The 21,879-nt window shown below is 40.7% G+C and overlaps 2 protein-coding genes across 4 annotated transcripts in view; both read right to left on the bottom strand.

Moving 5' to 3' along the window:
- Window positions 1-688: 688 nt before the first annotated feature.
- map2k7 (mitogen-activated protein kinase kinase 7) lies at window positions 689-13,075 on the bottom strand (the record flags this gene model as incomplete). The annotated part of the gene is given in 13 exon segments (XM_080029343.1): window positions 689-3,296; window positions 3,410-3,455; window positions 3,821-3,963; window positions 4,548-4,628; window positions 4,881-5,060; window positions 5,170-5,277; window positions 5,451-5,570; window positions 6,258-6,371; window positions 7,061-7,127; window positions 7,743-7,890; window positions 11,418-11,465; window positions 12,932-13,060; window positions 13,063-13,075. Coding segments are annotated over 13 exon segments (1,341 nt in total). The 3' UTR covers window positions 689-3,152.
- A 6,955-nt stretch (window positions 13,076-20,030) lies between these two features.
- The window catches only part of pkn1a (protein kinase N1a), a 47,090-nt gene continuing 45,241 nt past the window's right edge, over window positions 20,031-21,879 (bottom strand). For all 3 annotated transcript variants that reach the window (XM_080029767.1, XM_080029766.1, XM_080029768.1), the window contains exon 23: window positions 20,031-21,767. In XM_080029767.1, the coding sequence (XP_079885893.1) occupies window positions 21,564-21,767 (204 nt within the window). In that variant the 3' untranslated portion in view covers window positions 20,031-21,563. The remainder of the gene's footprint in view (window positions 21,768-21,879) is intronic.

The raw sequence follows: 21,879 nt of genomic DNA, 5'->3' as shown, positions 1-21,879 counted from the left end.
GCAGAAGAGATAGTGAAATATGCTTATGGTGGATCTATGAGTATCGGTGTATGTGTCAGTCCGATAAGTAACGTAAAGACACATTTGATTTGCCTTGTGATAAAGAAGTTTTTCCACAGCTGGATTGGAAAATCTCCACTGAGTGGAGATATGAGCCGGCTGGTTTTGTTGCTTGGCCTTTGTCGTGCATTAGTGCGACAGTCTCCCCCTGTACAGTATATGACACATGCTATACTACAGCAGTCCCCCCACCCCCCACTAGCTATAAAGAGAATAGATACCAATAACAATAGTCATAACAACAATGCTCTCTCGTATTTTTGTTGAGTTGTGGACACCTTTGGTGTGAACTGTCAAGGTTGTCAAGCTAGCAGACGACCTATGGACAGATGGAGGGCTGGATGAACGGCGTAGAGGATGGTGGTGACAAAAAGCATCTGGACAGACAGACATCCCCTCTAATCATATCTACCACTGTAGATATGGTCATGGTGTGACAGCGGGAAATAAACGGTGAACTACTTCCATTACACATAGAGCTATATTTTGATGTGTTGTGTATTTATATTTTGTGAGTTAGTACTTCTTGAGAAGCCGGCCCCTCCCCCCTCCCAAACTCTTACTTCAGATAGCTCTCACCATCCATCACTTGCTTTTGCCCTCTTCAGACTTGCCTTTCTGTATTTGGTAACATGTGTTAACATTGCATTATTTCACTTATTTGGCTTAAAAAAAAGAATAAAGTCTTTGTCCTTTGGGGAAAAGAAGTGACAGCAGCGTCTAAAGCAATAAAATGTAGCAGCAGTATCAATGTAAATAAATAACATTGTTTGAACAGAACAGTAAAATGTCATAAAACACAACATGCTAACTCACTTGCTAAAATCTAAATTGGTATGTTGGTGTAACACCATGAAAGCTTTTTACAATATCCAGCTAGCCTCAGATTGAACTGATGTTTTCCTTCCCCGTTTCCTCTCCTTTTTTTTACACTTATGTCCTGTCATCCAACTCAATCCAACTGACTTTTCTTTAACTTCCTATCCAACTTTCCCAAAACTCGCTTTATTTCTCGCCTCACTCCGTCCTTCCCTCTCGTTTTACTAACATTTCTTTTTCACTCATGTATTCTGCCATCTCAACAACATTTCTGGATCTCATTCTTCTATCCGACACTTCACAGACTCCTCTCTATCGTTGCCAGTCCTCAGATCTCTGTGTCTAGCAGTGATTTGGTTTGGTGCATGATGTGGGAGGTTTGAGTCTGCATATCTAAGCAGGCTTTGGCTGTAGCCCTGCAAGAAGGGAGGCCCCATGCCTCTAGACAATCCGTTTCTGAAGACCTCTAAACATCTCAGTTTCAAACAGTTCAGGGTTTCCTGGTTTACCAGCCTGATACACTCTTCTTTTAAATTCTTAATCTCCCTAGTTCAGGGGTCTCAAAGTTAAATGACCAGGAACTGGCCAGGTTTTCTCACATTTCTCTCTTACTATGAAAACACTCCACATGTTAAAACTATTGATTGAATAAAAATAATTAGATTAATCAGTAATGAAAACATTTATATATCTTTTAGTCCATCTAAGTCTTTCTGAATACACAAAAACAAAGCCATAAATGACCCTTTTTGTACAAAGCTAGAACACTAATTTTTTTGTTTTTTCATTGCGTTTTTTCAAATTATGCAGCTGCTATATACAACGATGGGTCTTCTAAACGTGTTTCATTTAAATGTTAACAAGGATTACTATCCTTATGTTAAAGTGACTACAAGGAACTTTTCTTTTTTTTTTGGCGTTTCCGCTTTCCATGGTCCAAAGTTGGGTGTGGTTCTAAATTAAGCGAGCTGAGCCATTCCTATTTTCAGAACCTTCTTTTGGTGTACCAAGCCATCTAAAGGGGTTCCTAAGGGGTGGAGCCACTCACTGCAGTCTGTTGATTGGTCGACATAATCATTTCCGCGTTGAACCGCCGCGTTTAGTCACCTCGGTAAGGGTGAAGAGTATACTGTATAGTGAAAAATGTCGGCGCACAGCTCTCTGTATTTGTTTAAGAAGAGAGTGAAATACAGACCGCACGATGCATCTCGATGAGGTTATATGTTTATATGTGAGTATTCAACATTAATAATGGTAATATGACGATGTCGAAGCAAAGTTAACAGTGATTTTAGTACCGTTTGGGAAAAAGAGGCTGGTCCTGGTCCGGACTGCCTACCGTAAATAGTTTTGTCTGAGTTTGCGAGGATTCTGACCTGAGCAAAGGCATTTATGATAACTATATTAAAAATCATTGTTTTCACCGATGGTCTCGTTAGCAGGTCATTTATAATATTCAGAGGAAAAATTTGACTTTTCAAAAACATAACATTTCCTTGTTGTCACTTTGAACATGAAGCACAACGGATTAATGTATTCTTGTTTGTATGTTACAGCTATTATGTGAAGGTGAATAAATGATTAGGAAATATAATCTCACTTTAAAAAACAACCAGTGACTGTCTATGGATGTTTATCCATACACAAACAACAAACTGACAACCAGATTCAGCCTGAGAATGTGATAGTAGAAACACCTGAAGAATCATAATTGCACCAGACATGGTTGTGTCCTCTATAATGTTTATGTACAAAACAAGAGAGATACATGTTTGCTAATTTAGCAGATGCTTTGTTCCAGTGTGTAGTGACTACTCTGTTGACTAATCCAAAGGCTTGGATCAATACCGACAATGAGACAGACATGTAGGTGAAAAACTAGAGTTTGTATGCAAGTGTGCATGTGGCTGTAACACGCAGTGTGAGTAGACGTAAAGGTGTGTAAACGAAATGAGGCTAACTATAGCTATACTTTTTTTTCTCCTCCCTCTTTCCCATGTCTGCCTGTCCAGATTCAAAACACTGATTAACTTAACCACCTGCGTCATCCAACCATCCATCGGTCCATCTCTCAGTCCATCCATTCAGAGTCCTCCGACCCCGCTGGTGGCTCTTCAGGTGCTCCAGGTGGACAGATAGACAGTCGTGCTGGGTCTAACGCTAGGCTTAGCGGCTAACGCTGGGCTAGACAAGGACAGACTGAGTCTGGGCTTGGCAAAGCTAAAGCTAGGCTAGACTAGCGTCTGGCTATGCTAACGCCAGGCTGGGCTAGGCTACCTACTGAAGAGCGAGTGGAGCTGGTGCTGATGGCTGTAACACTGGCTGCTGCGAGGCGACTCGGTGCGGTCCATCACCGTCTGGAACCAACCGGCTACATCCACCTCCAGCACCTCATACCGCCGGATGAAACTATGCTCCTGTACGAGGGAGACGCACAGAGAGATACAGAGTCTTTCAGTTAGAATTCAGTGCCATTTAACCACTGGATAATCAACAACATGTTTGTTGCTCATTATGGCTGATGTCTTACCAGCAGCGTGTGGTATTTTGGCCTTTTTCTATGATCCTTTGTGAGGCTGTGGGGGGGGGGGGGGGGGGAAACACACACGAAGTAAAGCTGCCATTAGTTTTTAAGATACACTTTAAGGCAACGAAACACATTTAAGTATTGGGGGAATTCGGTGTTCTTTATATTGAAGTGCATACAGCTACAAATGACACACACACACACACACACACACACACACACACACACACACACACACACACACACACACACACACACACACACACACACACACACACACACACACACACACACACACACACACACACACACACACACACACACACACACACACACACACACACACACACACACACACACACACACACACACAAAGCCTGACTTTTGAATGTGAAGAGACAGATTTGTGCTCACCAGTCTTTGACGAAGGACTGGAAGTCGAGGGAGAAGCCCATGCCGAGTGGCAGCAGAGGAGGGTCCTCCTGCAACACTTTGGTCAGAACCTCAAAGTCTGTCTTGCAGTTCTTGTAGGGAAACTGTCCCGTGGCCAGCTCCACCTAGTGGATGAAAGGACCTGTTAACTCCCACTGTCATTGTTGATAAATGATCAACTTCTTTGTAATGAGACTGTTTAAATAAATGACACAAAACCATTACTCTACAGTTGTCATATCTTGATATATCTTGAGGGGCTTATCAGGTAACCACGTATGTCTGTGTTGGCAGCTTTACAGAAATGGAGGAATGCACAGTGGGAAATGCAGATGAATGGGCTGACAGTGGCAGGAGAATCGGTTCTAACAGGTTTTAGACTTTCAGACAAATATTATACAACCAATGTTCAGCTACTCCTTTATCTTGTAGTGCAAATATCCAAGCTGTAGTTGTTTCCCAATTATTTAAACCACCACACCCTGTCATCACCCTTTGCGTTGACCATGACCTCATGCAAGGAGGTTTTTAATACACATGATTTTTAAGTGTTTTAGACTTCTTCAACTTTTGAAACATTTGAAAATGTTATATAAAAAGGCAGATAATAAATAAATAAACAAATAGTGTAGCACTCCATGCTGACCCAGCACCCACTTTTAGAACAAGTGTTAAGGCATATTTTTGTGTTAACAAAAAAAAGTTTTACCAGAGAGATGCCGAGGCTCCACACGTCTGCTCTGATGTCATAGTCAGGTTTGGTGGGATCTGGAGGGTCTATTCTCTCAGGCTGCAGAAATAAAGAAACAGGCAACAATCTGTTTAGGGAAGCAGTGTGTGTATTACGTGTGTTACGTGGATTCTGACATAGCTATCGTTTGTATCCAGTTATTTGTTGGATTGATTAAATACAAAATATATAGGCTACGTAGTAGGCAAGATAGGATTAGATGATTGTGTGTGATATATTTGTAATATTTTGAGGGTTGTGTGTGTGTGTGTGTGTGTGTGTGTGTGTGTGTGTGTAGGTGTTTTTACTCACCGCCATGTAGGCAGCACAGCCAGCGCTGCGGGTCTTGGCCTTGGAGTCGACGAGGCGTCCGCTGATGCCAAAGTCACAAAGTTTGATCTGACCTTTATCATCCAGGAGGATGTTGGAAGGTTTGACGTCCCGGTGGATGACGCCATGTTTCTCTTTTAGGTACAGCAACGCCTTCACTATCTGGAGCAGAAACACACACATCAAATCAAAACAATCAAGTGAGCAGTGTTACACTGTCCTGTCTGTCTGTCTGTCTGTCTGTCTGTGTGTGTTTGTGTCTTCCACTTACTGCCACTGTCATCTTTCCAAGGATTCTCTCTGGGATGGGACCCTGGATTCTCTTCTTCAGCTTCTCAGCACAAGTTCCCATCAGCTCCATGGCAATGAATACATCCGTCTGCACACAAACACACATCCAGCTTTTACCAATTCAGTTCAGAAAGTAGAAGCACAGGGGAGAATACAGAAGTGTAAGATTTGGTAATAAACAATTAACCTGAGCTACAGTTTGTTTTGGGTGTGTAGAGGTGTAACTACTCTAGTTAAAAACATAAGACATGATGTATTTACGTTGGTGACTATGGCGCCATAGCACTGGATGATGTAAGGGCAGTCGTGACTCTTCAGCACCACGTCCAAGTCCATCAGGATCCTCTTGTTCTCATCCTTGTTTCCTGTACGACGCATTTGCTGGACACACAAACAGACATCTAATGAGAGTCCTGCCAGCACTTTAATGTATAGAACACACAGCATGCTGGGTGTACATGTGAAGAAACAAGCCATTAGGAAATCACAACACAAAAACTCCTCCTTTGAGCTGATTGGCTGCCCGATTGCTCGGACTGCTACAATTAAGTCATCTCTTCAATTGGAGGGTTGTTATGTGAGGTTATTACTGCCACTGTGTTGGTACACTAGTCACAATGAAAGCACAACAGAAAATGAGAGAGCAAAGTCGGGCTGAGCATCAAGCTTCTTCTGTGCGTTAATCATGATGATTAATGTGAATTGACTTTAAATGAAAATGTTCTTGATTTTTATTTTCATATACATTTTTAAATTAAGCCACAAGCCAAGACATAACCAGCCCACACATTACACTGTGTTCCTTAAAAAGGCATAGCTTAAAGGATGGTATGAACCAAAGTCAACGTCACAGCAGCAAAATCAGACACATATCTTTATGGTGGACTTGAGGCCTTTCAAATCACATCCTGGCTACCTGTTAACACTAATTTTGTTTTTTTTAACCCAATTTCATAAACCTAATGTTTAGATGTTCTTTATAATTGTCGATAGCTAGACGTGTATGTATATTTGTGGATCTCATGATGACATTGACTTCAAAGAGAAGGGGTGAGACAAGGGTCTTACTTTGACAGCAATGACATGGCCGGTCTTTTTGAATCGCACTTTGAAGACTTGTCCACACGTCCCGCTGCCAATCTCCCCTTCACTGATCAGGTCTGTCACCTCCGCTGGATACCGCTGTGTTGACGGACAGGGAGGCAAAAACACAGACAAAATAAGACTTCAAATCATTCTCAATATATATTTCTACCGAACGTTTACTATATGCAAACTATAAAAATATGAAAACAGATGAGAGAGGCCAGTTCAGGCTTCCTGCATCTTAGGAAAAGTAAAGACCCCTCTGGCCCATTTACTAACAAATGTTTTGATGTGTAATAAAGCTGCTCCCCCATTGGCCATGTCTGAGAATATCAGCACACATCAGGGAAGATGCATAATTTCACTGCTTGGTTAAAATTAAATCTTTGCTCAGTGGGATGCTGTGAGTGACGTCTCATTGAAAATACAAGATGTATCAACCATTCTGGGCTAATGAGAAGAAAAGCATGACTTTAAAAAAAAAGCCTATGTAATGTAATTTCAGCCATGGATTATTAAAAAGGTATTGCTCTGTGAGTGTTTACAGCAACAGAGCGGTGTATTTATGCGTTTCTAATAGTTTTGTACTACAATAGAGATGAATGGCACAGAGAAATAAGACGCATCAGACTTTAGCTGCAAGGACATATGCTTATGGTTGGTTTGGGTCTTTTCATGGGATTTGTTGACCTTCAGAAAAAATACAAAATATCACCTGCCTTCTGACCTCTCACTCTGATTTTCAGTTCAGGGGATTAACGTATCCACATTAGTGCACATCTCACCTGACCATCGATCTTCAGATATCCCGTCTGTTTCATGATCTCCTGCAATTTCTGGTCGATCTCTGCACTGCAGAAACAAAACACACGCAACAACGCGGAATGTCAGGGAGCGCAATTGCTTTACAAATTATGTTTCAGTGTGAAACGTCAAAGGCACTTGTGACTTACAAATAGATGCTGTTTTCTGCAGTTCTCTTCAACCCACAAACCATGTTCATGTTGTTCCGTTATGTGTAACATAACCTGCCATTTCTTTTATGACCCTTCATTCAACTCACTCCCTCAGTATATTTGTGACTGAAGTCATGTACAGGGGTGTGTTCATGTGACAACCTTGTGTGTTTATGTAAGATCGCTTCGACTCTGTTCTGTCTCTTCGTGTTTACAATCATAATTCCTCTATGCGTAAAAGGTTGCACTCATCCTGTGTCCGTGTTCATATTTTCTGACCAGAATCAGCAATTGTCAAATGTATTGAAAATTGTCATCGTAATCTTAGACCACCATTTTACGAACGCAGTAAGTAACCCTGATTTATGCTGTATACTTCTTTGCAACAACATACAGGCATTTACTTGTGCCATAGGAGCACAATAAGATCCTTTATGCCGTTTGTGGATTACTGTAAACATAGGGTCTGATTAATGGTCGCTCAGATAAAGATGAGCATGTGTCCACATACTTCTCTAGGCTCTTCTGTAGGCCGTACGGTGGGGTGGGCAGGGTGAGCATGTGTCGCGGGCGGCTGGGGTAGGTGTGGTGCTGAGGCGAGCTCTCTGAAGATGATGAACGGCTGCCTCCTCCATCGTTGGCCAGCGGCAACTGGAGCGCTGGGGACGAGGGGTGGAGGGGCATGACACATTAGACACAGACTGCATAACAGAACGAATGGTACAGTATGTTTCAAACCAAAGGCCAGCATGCCAGAAGGTGGAAGATGGCTATGTTTATTCATGCATTCACTGACTACTGTATTTTAGTTGTCTCAAGCTGTGCAACAACAGAGAAGGTGTTAATGTACTGTATATGATTATTATTTATGCTTTATTCACTTTAAAGTATTTTAGATTTGTCTTGGACTTCAAATTTCCATCCTAAAATATGGGCTTTACACAACCATTAAAGCACCTGATGAGAAAAAGAATGAAATTATAAGTACAGAGTAAGAATCAAACTATAAGAGAAACTGTCCTTGGCGAAGTCAAAGAGTACTTTCACTACAGGCCTGTTATCTATACCCTGCGCAGTATTTAACCAGCGTATGAACTTGTTTTTTATTTCCCCCAAAGTTACAGCACTGTTTTTGTTTCAGTGATGTTTCGGCACAATGTTAAAACAAAGAGGATCTCAGAGCTAAAGCAAAACTATTCTCAGGCAGGGAGAGACAGCAGTGTTAGCCCGTAGCTCGGGAGTTTAAGGAGGTGGACGTCAAGAGTTTGTTAACCCATTGATGACTATGGCAATCTAGGATGCATGTCCTTAATGCCTGAGGGTTTTCTGAAAAAATAGTACGAATTGTCAAGTCTACCAAAACCTTAATATCTAAGCCTGTGTAGCACATAGAAACATGAAATAAAATACATTTAAAAGTTAAGGTTCACAGGTTTTATCTAAACATGCTCCCTTAGCGCTTACAAACCAACAAATATTTCTAAAAATCGTCAAAATTAGATGAATTAGAAAATTATTAAATATTGTTAATAAATAGATGCAATGTGTTGTGTGATTTTCGTCAGTAGTCTATAGTAGACCTTGATTCTGCGCACCAAACGCCACTAACTGTTCTGTCGCCGACATAGCTGGCGTATTTTTATTATTATTTTGTTTTATTTTTTTATTTTTTTGATTGACATGATTTTCGGCAAACCACACAACTTTTGGGTGGTCACGTGGTCTTAAAAAAATCAACAAAACCTCACCTCATGTGTATTTGAACCAATGACAGTGCATTCTATGCTGGGAATGTCATGAAAATTAGATAAAGTAATAATGCTACGCGACGCAGCATCAGGCAGGAGAGCCAATGTGGCATCGCGCAGCAGCTGTCATCAATGGGTTAAGAGAGTAAGAGAACAGTCTATTAACAATTTTTTGTTTTTTATTTTATTAACTCCAGCCATTGGTTTTATCAGTTACGACTGCCTTGTTTGCATTAAAGTGGCCACTGAGATCTGAGAACGCTAACCAACACAGGAACAACAGTTGGGTGTTACGTTAAAAGTGAGAGCACACGTAAGCCATCTTTAAACAGGAAGTCAATCTGTGACTGTGACAAGTATTGGACCTTAACAGTAGACAATAATTCTCTGTGTTCACTTAACTGTTTGTGTTTGTAGCGATGTGACCGTGTTCCCAGATCTCAGAGATTATTTGGTGCGTACAGTGTTATCATAACTCAAAGAACTAAATGCCGGAGATAAAAAATAAAATCCAAGTTGTAGTAGACAATAGTTTGAGCCAGCATTATCCACACAAAGCCGACCTTATAACCCTGGATGCAAAATTGACAGTAGTAGGTCCAGTTCACAACTGACAACAGAAGATGCAAGATGCGTCTTGCCCCCATACAACCTAGGTCTAAATCATGCGCTCAAGGACATGTTAGAACAACGTTGACCTTGTCAAATCATGTGTATGTGCAAGCAAGCACTGAGCCATTTTCAAACAGAGATGTTAAAGATTGTCAGTAGGACCATCTGAAGTAGTATTAGCACAGACTTGTCATGCAAACCACACGCTCGGACAGAAACTCAGCAGCTCTGGTGACTTCCCTGACTATGAACACTATGCGTGTCCTCAGGTCCCATGCGTTTAAAATCCCTACTTCTTATCGACTTTCACATTTGCAACTTTTTCAAAATGTTCAAAACCAGTTATCAGAACATTTTGAGGACTGTGCAGCTTTTTTTATTATCATTATCATTGTTGTTGTTGTAGCATGGCTGGAGCGCCAGGAGGTGTTTGTGTCCATGCGTCACCTGTGGACGGGTCTGCCTGTAACAGGGAGAATAAGTTAGCGAAGGTTAGGAGCAGAGCCGTTAGTACGGGAGAAAGAGGAAGGAAGGCTAAGGCATTTTGTAGCGTCTCCATAGTTCGGCTGGCTCCAGATGGACGGATGGGAGGATAGAATGACGGACAGACAGAAGCGTGAGGAAATGGGGGAAACGCTGCACCGCCTCCTGCTCACACAGTGCTGCTGCAAAAGGAAGGAGGGGGAGGATGGAAGCAAGAAGATGATTAACAAACAACATCAAACTGTCCGATGCGAGAAAGAGAAGAGATTCGGCCAAAACTGCATAGCACAAGACGAAAGCTGGCAGTCAGACAGTCGGTCAGTCGGACTCAGGCCGGGAAGGAAAGTTCCTCAGTCGCCATGGAAATAATACAGACAGAGAAAGAAAAGACAGAATTTTCACAGCACTCCTGCAGACGGACCAGTGTGGGGGATGCCGGATTAGAGACTGTGTCAAACCAAACACAACCAAAAACATTGTGTCATCGTGCAGAAAAAGCCACATGCACCGTGATCCTCTGCCTCCAGCAACATGAAGGTTAATCATCTGACACGCGTCCACACAGCATACACTGTGGACATCAACACACACCAACGCTGCCCTGCCACTGGCACATAAACACGCACATAACACACACACACACAGACACACAGAGGCACAGAAGAGAGGAGTAGGGATGGAAAGATGGAGAGATGATGTGATTTGAGGGGAGGTGTAAAGAACTGCTGGGGGCTACCATATCAGAACTGGTCAACAACTGGTTTTCACAAACATGGATCAAACTTCTACAGCTCGGCAAAGATTATTATTCAGTCGCAAACATAATTTATCAGGCGCCTGTGTGAGATGCAGATTAAGTGCATGAGTGTGTAGGAGAAAGTGTGTATGTGTGCAGGGAGGTGTGAAAAGAAAAGAAAATTAGGCGCTCATATACTGGTATGTAATAAAATTGTGGTTCATCCATGTTTTTGAAACAAAACCTCATACTTTCAACTGACGCTAAACACATGACTAACAACAATATGCCTATATATTTTTGAGAAGGAGTAGAGTGACTGTCTTTCCACATAGCCTGTCTTTTTTGGATTCTAAATGACACTGAATGTAACAGTTGTGCATTAAAATGTACAAAGGAAGAATGGGACCTATTACAGTGAGTAAAGTAGTTATATTGAAGGCTCAACTGGCAGCAGAAGGGTGAGGAAGACTGCCTGTGCATATTCTCTGTTGTGGTTTAAGAGTGGTATAAAAAGAAAAAAGATGGGAGGTGAAAAGGGTAACACAGGTGTTTGGGGAGAGAAAGAGAGGTGCAGTGGCAGAGAGAGCGATGGATTAAATGATACCTGCACGCTGGGAAGGGGCTGGAGCAGGACTGAGCTGGATCACGATGACTGGACAAAGGAAAGAAAATACATACACACACACACGTTACTGCACGGTTCTACTGAGACTGGACTATCACACAGACGCGCACACTCACATACTCAAACACACACACACGCTCCAGCATACAACAACAAGGGAAAAAGATACTTTAAATCCCTTATTCTCCTCACACTAACAAAAGACACAACTCTGAGTGATATATATTTGAGGACATGGCTGCCTGGCATTATCCTATCTTTTTCTTATGGTTAAACAATCCCATGAAAAGACCAAAATCAACAAAATCACAAGTCCATCTTTCAGTAGCCTGTACCTTCTGACAATGAAAACACTGAATCCATGATGATAGGATTAGAGGTCCATCACCCAATCAACTAATGTAAGTTGGTTGGTCTAGTCATAGAGTATACAGTATTATGTTATCATGTTCTGGATACGCAATGCTTATTAGTGTTATTTTGTGGCCAGCCTTTCCTTTAAACTAATTCACACTCTTACAGGGAGCTCATGTAGGCTAACCTAAACAAAACAATTTCAGAATCAGAAAAATAATTTTAAAAAGCAGGTTCGTGGTCATGAAGTGATGATCTGCAAGGAAAGAATGATCTTTGTGAAGTCAGTGAGGGAATAGGCCTTGTCATATAAAAGTCAACTGTTTGACAGTGGTTGGATAATCGGATAACATGTTGACTCCCATGTTGAACGAGTCGGGTTTGTTTGTTCGGGAGTTTTTCTCCTTCAGACACTTCAAGGGGCCCAACGTTACACTTTCACTAGTTCTTCTAAACACCGACACCATGTTCAGTGACAGCTGTGCTGGACTTTAATCAGCGAGAGGCTGAAATGTAACCTGTGTGCGTGAAGCAGCGGTTGTGCAAAACATTTCTTTATATGTCCATGGCACACACATCCACCAAAGACAGCTAGCTAACGTATGTCGAACGTTAGCTTAACACCCATTACCCGCTGGTCAACAGTCAACTTGCCGTGGAAAAACGGCTCTGCCGCTTCATGATAATGAGAAAAAACTACGGATACGCTGTGGGTTAAACGGCAGGTCCATTATATCACATACGCAGGCTGGAAACGGCATCAAATGTTCAGTTTGACGCTGGGCCTGCCTGCCTGCCACCGACTATCACTCAGGCTACTAGCCCGCTAGCGTAGCACGTTTGACAGGACAGATTCAGAGCAGATCTCGGGACGTGACTGCCAGGGAGATATCTCGTGACAGCGCTTTAGTCTTTTTATGTTACGCTTTTCTCACTATAAAACGTGACCCACTTCATAAGTAAGTGATTTGACAGTAAAAATCAACCGAACAAGCTGAGTCGGGGTTTGTTTATGAAGCTAGCCTGTTAGCATGTAGTAGCTGCAGCTCCTTCCCTCCCTCCTCCCCCGCCTCTCCGAGCCTTTCCCTCAGCTATTCTACCCGTAACCAACGGCCCGGTTCTCCCCGGTGGACACTCACTCGGCCTCGGACGTGACCGCTGCGGGCTCATGTCGATGTTTAGGTCGATTCTCCGGCGATGTTCTTCATTTTCCTGCTTTAGTTTCTCCTCGATTCGCGACAGCCTCTGTTCCAGCGACGACATCTTGAAAAATTGAGCACCATGTAGTTCCCAGCAGATCTCTCGACTACCCTCTCTGGCAGGCAGGTAGGCAGGGCCAGTAACGTCACACACACACACACACACACACACACACACACACACACACACACACACACACACACACACACACACACACACACACACACACACACACACACACACACACACACACACACAAATTTGAATAAATTAATCTAAAAATAAGGTAGGCTTATTCATTAGTAGCCCATGTAATCAAAATCTTAAAAATGCTAAGACAGACTGGTATCCCTCCTCTGCTGGAATGCCTACAACAATTTGGACATGTAGGCTATCAGGTTTTAAGGTGAACCTATCGAAAACTGAGGCAATGCCAATTGGGGCACTAGTGGGTTCTGTCCCACCTTTCCATTGGTCCACTAAACAGATAACATATCTTGGCATACAAATTGGCCCCTCACTTCAAAAACTGGTTAACCTTAATCTCAAACCAATAATAAGGCTCATTAGAGAGGACCTAGACAGGTGGGGAGCCTTTCCTGTGTCCTGGTTAGGCAGAATAAGTGTACTTAAAATGAACATACTGCCTAGGTTACTGTATCCCCTGCAGATGTTGCCAACATCAATCCCCAACAGTGTCTTTATAGATCTAGATAGGATGTTTACACAGTTCATTTGGCAGGGCAAAAAGGTCAGAATGAAAATAAGTAAATTACAGAGAGGCAAGGACCAGCCGGTCTTGGGGTTCCAAACATGCAAATGTACTATTGGGCAGCACAAATGCGATATTTATATGAATGGGCTAACCCAGATGTACAAATACATGGATTGATATGGAGTCTAGAAATTGTGGTATACTAGCACTAAGAGACTGCCTTTTTGTGAACTATAAAAAAGAAAAACTGGAGGTTCAAAACAACTTCAGTATTCTTAACACATTAAATACATGGAATAAGATTAAGATCTGCTTCAGACTTAAGAACCATTTCTCACTTCTAGCTCCCATTTGGAGAAACCTAGATTTCCCCCCCTCATGCCAAGACTCAGTGTTTAAGCTATGGCACGAAAGGGGCCTTGATCAGCTTGCAAAACTATATGAGGGAAATACGTTTCAGTCGAGGGCTTGAAAAGTAAATACTCCTTACAACAGTCTAATTTATTTCGCTATTTACAAGTAAGACATTACATACCAAAAAGTTTATATGCTCCAAATTTAAATTTTTTGGAAGAAATTCTCAAACAGCCCATACAGAAGCGATTTATTTCTTATATTTATGATGCTTTCAGTTTAAATTCTAATTATTCTACGGATCACATCCGAAGGCAATGGCAGATTGATATAGAATGTGAGATTAACGAAGATAAATGGGCATCAGTTATAAAAAACACACATACTACAATGAGCTGCAATACTGACAGAGAGACACAATTTAAAATTGTACACAGACTGTATTGCTCAACATTGTTGAGAAGCAGACTGGGTCGAGGCTCTCCTGAATGTATTAAATGCAAATCACATATTGGAACGTACATTCATATGTTTTGGACATGTACAAAGATACAAACATTTTGGGTGAATGTAATGGATGAGATTGTTGCTTTGCTTGGATATACAGTCATATGAAAAAGTTTGGGAACCCTTCTCAGCCGGCATTATAATTGACTCTGCTTTCACGAAAAAAATATAAAAGTGGTATGTCTTTAATTTACCAGGAACAGCTAAGTACTGGGTTGTTTTCCAAACAAAGATTTTTTGAAAAGCAGTATTTGGTTGTATGAAATAAAATAAAATGTGAAAAACTGGCTGTGCAAAAATATGGGTACCCTTGTGGTTTTGTTGATTTTAATGCCTGTAACAGCATGTAAAACTGATGAATTTAAACACAAAGTTGGTTGGATTATGTTGTTAAGCCTTGAACCTCGTAGAAATGTCTGTTTAATCATGAGAAAATTTATTTTAGGTGCCTAAATGCAAGTTGCACTTCTCTTTGACTCTCTGCTGAAGTGAGACAGAATGGGATCATCAAAACTGCTCCCAAAAGATCTTAAAAACAAAGATTATTCATTATCATGGTTTAGGGCAGGGGTGTCAAACTCTGGCCCGCGGGCCAAATCTGGCCCGTTTCAATATTTAATCTGGCCCGCGAACCAATTCGGTAATTCCATTCAATTCGGCCCGCGGGAATTTTTTTTATTTTTTATTTTTTTCTCATGCGGAGCCTGTGCCATATCCGCATGTCGCACACGCTCCCAACCGTTAGGACACTCGCACAGCTTACCACTAGGAATGTCTGCTGAAAGTTCCACAGCTCAGGATTTTAAGCCATGAATTGATGAACTTGCATTGAAGAAAAGATGTCAGTTTTCTAATGGCTGTAAATAGGCCAATCTATGTGGCTAAATAGCATGCTAATATGATGATTGATTGTGTCAACTATCTGAGGATGAATGCTAACATTATCTGGTTTCCAACTTTTGCCTCAAGTTACAATATAGCTCACTAGCTAACGTTAGATAGCCGCTGATAGCCCACCCCTTTCATTTCCAATGGTGGCTTTGCATTTCATTACCAATGTAAAGTGTCATAAATAGTTAACACTGCTGCGTCATGATTCCTATAAAAAAATAAAATAAAAAAACGTGATATGTTTTGAAAGTGCAGAAAGTTTTGAAAAATCCAAGAGAAAACATTGTGGCTCAATCCAGGATGCCTGAGAGCCTTACTGCATTATAGTCCTTTATAATTGTTTCACCAGGAACCTGAATGTTGTCTTTTCCTTTAGAAAAATAAAGACATTTCCACAATAAATTGATGCAGAAAAGGCACAGAAAACAGAAACATCTACCAGAATACAGGAAATTAAGTGTTTGACGCACAAAAATTTCTGGGGGAGCACCCCCATACCCCCCACCTATAATTTGTCCCCCAAAATATGTAAACAAAACCTAGCCTATGCCCCGTATGTACGCAGGTTATATACCTAGATATGTTGTTTGATTTTTGGAATAAAAAGAAGGCATGTCAGTAAGCGACATGTCTGGCCCTTCGGGTGATTATCATGTCCTAATTCGGCCCTTTGTGAAAATGAGTTTGACACCCCTGGTTTAGGGGAAGGCTACAAGAAGCTTTCCCAAAGGTTTCAATTGTCAATTTCTACTGTAAGGAACGTTGTCAGGGAATGGAAGGACACAGGCACAGTTGCAGTTAAACCCAGGTCTAGCAGACCAAGAAAAGTACAAGAGCGGCATATGCGGCGGATTGTGAGAATGGTTGCACACAACCCAAAGATCACCTCCAAAGACCTGCAAGAACATCTGGCTGCAGATTGTGTATCTGTAAATGGTTCAACAAATCAGTGCAATTTGCACCAAAACATCTGTATGGCCAGGTGATGAGAAGGAAGCCCTTTCTGCGCCCACACCACAGATACAGTTGCATGGAGTATGCAAAAGCTCATTTAGACAAGCCAGATTCATATTGGAAGAAAATGCTTTGGACTGATGAGACAAAAATTAAGTTATTTGGTCTTTATAAAAAGCAGATGTTTTGGTGCAAATTGCGCTGAATTGTTGAACGATGTACAGATACACAATCTGCAGCCAGATGTTCTTGCAGGTCTTTGGAGGTGATCTGTGGGTTGTGTGCAACCATTCTCACAATCCTCCACCTATGCCGCTCCTGTTTTTTTCTTGGTCTGCCATGCCTGGGTTTAACTGCCACTGTGCCTGTGTCCTTCCATTTCCTGACAACGTTCCCTACAGTCGAAATTGACAATTGAAACCTTTGGGAAAGCTTCTTGTAGCCTTCCCCTAAACCATGACAATGAACAATCTTTGTTTTTCAGATCTTTTGGGAGCTGTTTTGATGATCCCATTCTGTCTCACTTCAGCAGAGAGTCAAAGAGAAGTGCAACTTGCATTTAGGCACCTAAAATAAATTTTCTCATGATTAAACAGACATTTCTATGAGGTTCAAGGCTTAACAACATAATCCAACCAACGTTGTGTTTAAAGTCATCAGTTTTACATGCTGTTACAGGCATTAAAATCAACAAAACCACAAGGGTACCCACATTTTTGCACAGCCAGTTTTTCACATTTTATTTTATTTCATACAACCAAATACTGCTTTTCAAAAAATCTTTGTTTGGAAAACATCCCAGTACTTAGCTGTTCCTGGTAAATTAAAGACATACCACTTTTATATTTTTTTCGTGAAAGCAGAGTCAATTATAATGCCGGCTGAGAGGGGTTCCCAAACTTTTTCATATGATTGTAACCTGGAGCTGTCACCCCTTGAGTGTATTCTGGCAGCTAAAGTGGACAATGCAAGGAATAATACCAAACTGGTTGGAAAACTGCTATAGCAAGAAAGACTATTCTCAAATTCTGGATTTCAGAGGATGCCCCTGGACTGGACGATTGGTATAAAGGGGTATTGAGAGTACTCCCTCTAGAAAAATTGACATACACCCTTCATGAAAACGCAGAAGGATTTATTGACATATGGCAGCCTGTCTTGGATGTTGTTGACCCCTCTGGTCTGACTTTTGCCCTGTAATATTGGAGATTAATTCTATGTGAATGTACATGTCCATTTGGTGGTGTATGTGTTTGTTTGTTTTTTGTTATGTCTCTCACATTATTTCTTTTGTTTTGTATCTTGATTTTGATGTCTTGTCCCCTGCTGTTTTTGTGTTTTGTTAAAGCAAGCAAAAAACTGTAAAATATGGTTCTGTACATATATATATTCAGTACTTAATGTGACTATTGCCAGAACCTTCAATTAAATAAATAAATAAATAAATAAATAAATAAATAAATAAATAAATAAATAAATAAATAAATAAAAGCCCAAGGCGACTTCACTCACCATCCAGGGATCGACTGCTAATAAGTCCAGACCATTTACTATGCATGTGGTACTGTAAAGTATGTAGAGTAATTACTTATTTTTCTGTTATTCAAACCCTTGGGTTCTATATTTTCCTGGTGTTACATGTACTCATATTTGACAGGCACAGTAATTGATTAATTGACTTAACGTACAACCTTCCATATCATTGACAAAGCAATCACTCAGTCTGAATAAATATTGACTTTTTGTTTGGAAGAAAAAAAAAATGCTAAGACATGGGGAGGAGGTTTCAATATTTTTTCCTCCTAATGTTGCGTGGTTGAATATCAAACTAATTGTTAGCATCTATTTAAAAAATATATATAATTATGCAAATTCCTTTCCCATAAATGCATATCCTCAAGATCAGCATAGGCGGCAAGCAAGTGTACCGCATGCTGCTCAAATGGGAACAGTGGTTGTAGTTGATGCATTAAAAGAAAATGTATAAGAAATAATGAAAATGGTTTTTAATCACACCTCCATACGCTCCTATGCTAAACATGAACCAAGAGCTTTCGGGAAGAATAGCTGTCTGTATCTTTGCTGTCATTGTCAAAAATTAAATGTGTGAGCATTTTACATTTAACACAGAACCACAGATATTTTGAGGCTACTGGTTGAATCTCCATGCGTTTTACTGATGGGAGCAGATGTTTATGATCACCTCAGGTGATCTCTTAAAATTTGATTCCTCAAGTGACAGTATTGGTTGCTTTTACTGACTCATTACACACACTGCTATGTTGTTAATATGACAGTTGGTCTAGTTCACACCCGACCCCAGCCCACACAGAATACATCCAAGTGTTTTAAAAAAGGTGGTGTTTGAATAATTTTACATGAACTGACCCAAAATGTGATCATTGTAATGATCCACTCTCGGGTTTCCTCATGGAATACTGGCTTCACAGTATGGGTGATATGAGTATTTGGTATTAACTCTATTAAATTAACCAATAGTTATTTTTACATTAAAGATTACTGCCCCTTTACAGGGAGATTAAATGCAAATAATGCAAAATGCAATTTCTCATGTTTTTTCAACATAAATATGGGTCCCGTATATGGCTGGACACACCCTAAGTATAAGAAAAAAACAACCCTCTCCCTTTTTCTCCACCTTCGCCTATCTGAAAACCTGAGTTCAAATACCACAATCAGATTTATCTCCCTTTATGACATCTTAAGCCATGCCCCCCTGTTACCAATCTAACTTAGCACTACCTCCACCTGCGATAAGCACACCACAAGATAAAGGGTGAAAAGAAGAGATTCAACAATGGCACTGTGAGAAATATAAAAGGTTTTTTGGACACTACACCATAAAAACAGTTTCTAGTAGAAACCAAAATTACAATGTTGAGCCTGAAAATGAACATAAAATAATGTGACCTTGAAAGGCTAGGCAACTCAGAAAGCCACTAGGATTCAGGGACCCGGATAGAAGGCCTCTTCAGTGGGTGATCCTTAAGGTCACAATGTCATCCTGAATGTCAAACTAATCCAAGCAAACTAATATTCTTTCGGCTCCCAGAAATCCATCTCTCATGTTTGAATGAAGGCGACATGTTTGAAATCATATTTATCAAGCTGATGCTGAGAGATAACAAATTTGATCAACAATTTGGATAATTGGTTGTTAATATCTGTCATTTAAAGAGCGGACTCTCGCTGGTTTGACCCTCTCCAATGTTAGGATTTGCTTCTTTTTACCAGTTTTACATCATTCATTTGAATTGATGAATCAGAATGTATCTAAACAATTATGAAGAGATTACTAAAAATATCATTAATCATTTAATGATTAATCAACATTTTGTAAAAATACAACAGGAGATGTTTTCACGACACATCTCCACCAAAAGTTGATCGATATTGAATTTACGAAAAGTTTAAATCAAAACAGGTCAGTAACCAATTTAGATCTATTCATTCAACACTTTTTCTTTCACCGACATTTATTCAACATGTTAATGCCATGCTATATCCACTATCTGTCCTCAAGCCTGCCTTGGTTGTAAAGGATCCTCCCATACCCGAAACAAAAATAATACACCGACTTCATATTCACTCCAGGCTTTCTTTATAAAATAAGTCATCTCATACGGTCACATGGTATTGTATTGTCTCACATGGTTTGTATTGTCATACATCGGGTAAGAGAAATCCACATACATACAGCTTGGAAACAAATCTCTCTTGTACTCAGAAATGTTAAAAAGTGTTATACAAGTTTATCCTAATGGCTCATATGTTCCAACATGTATCATTCAGTTTCCCCTCAAATGATATTCTTCATTTAGAAACCTATTGCCACGAGAACTTGTTAGCTGGAATCTGAGGCGGCACTACTGTGGAAAGCTCTAAAGGGTTCTACTTAGGGAAAGTGACTATGAGCTTTGTTGTGCTTGAGGTACCAAACAGATTTTTCAAAATCACTAGGATGTCCAATCTTTCCATCGTTTCATCATTATCATGGAAACCAAACCCTTCAATGACCACAGCGGAGAGCTTTTAAAACTGTTGGTAGATTAAGTTCTTAAAACAGACACCGAAACAACTGTTGCAGTGAGATTTCTGATAAAATAGTCTTGGAGGGAAATAACTTAGTTCATGTTCACAAAACTCTGGTAGCATTTAGAAAACTGGAGGAATGTGTTTCAAACACACAGTAGACATTCTGTTACTTGTACATCAAGGCTTAGTGTTCAGATCTTTTTTTTCTATTAAAATGAAAATGGCACAACCCACTTGCCCACAAAGCTTTTATGCTGGTGGTTGTGATTTTGTCTCTGCTACAACTGCTTATATCAAATAATGTATAAAACCCAAATTATCCAGTTAAAACTAAGTATGCGGCAGATGTTGAATGATGCATTACGAAACCAGGTGTGATAATATACGATGTTGTAACATGTCTCACAGAAATTAAAATACAAGCAGCACAACTTTAAAAAAAGTAGTTGGTAAAAGTTCCCCCCAAAAAGTAGGACAGTGGTTCATTACCCCGTAGTCAACTCATATTTTGTTGAGTGTCGATCATCATGACCGAAGGTCATCGTCATACGACTGCTGCATGTCAGAGCACTCATCCTGCTGCTGTGTACAGAGGGCCCCAAAATAAAAACATAATGCTTTTCTGTGGATCTAATACAAGTACAAATGTAAGGCATTGGTATGAGAGGGCGTTAAGCGACCTCCAAACAGTCAACAGTACAAAGAGACGGCGAGCTCCTCCTCTTACAGCTACACAGGTGACGACACTAACACACACAAATTATGGGAGGAGGCATTTTAAAAAGGCTAATGTTTGAAAGATACACTAGTCACTGGTGGGATGTACAATGATTGGAGAAGGGAGGCTTTCGTTTGTCCTTCTTTTTCTCGTGATTAGCTCTCCATCCCGGCTTTTATTTTTTCATTCCTCCATCTTTAAAAACACAAAACGCAGACCGGCTTCCTACGGTCTCTACGTATTCATTCACAGTGTAATTAACGGAATACAAACAGTCAGCGGAGGCCAGACTGTCGGTCCGCTTCGACACAACTCATCATGAAGCCTTTGAAAATCCCAAAAACATTCTTGGAGGTTTGTGCACCCCCCGGGCCCACTAGCAGAGGTCAGAGACGTAGTCAAAGTCCCGGAAGCTTTCCTGGTCTTTACGGGAGAGCACGCGAGGCTCACGGGGAGGCGTGAGCATCGGAGCTTCAGTGGTGAACTCCTCATCGAAGTTGCTGACGTCTTCCTTGCCACCGATTGAGGGGACGAAGGGTGGGGGCAACTTTCTTTGCAGCAATGCCTCCCAGTCCACGTTCTGGAGGGAGACAGAGAAAAACAATATATATATATATATTTTTTTTTTTGCATACATTTAAACGTGTCATAAAGGAAAATAATAAATAAAGTGATTAAAAAAGTAGTGGTTC

This window comes from Ammodytes marinus (genome assembly GCF_949987685.1).
Source record: "Ammodytes marinus genome assembly, chromosome: 6".
In the NCBI taxonomy this organism is placed as follows: Eukaryota; Metazoa; Chordata; class Actinopteri; order Uranoscopiformes; family Ammodytidae; genus Ammodytes; species Ammodytes marinus.
The sequence above is the reverse complement of the archived record's forward strand: the minus strand, read 5'-3'. Positions and strand labels throughout refer to the sequence as shown.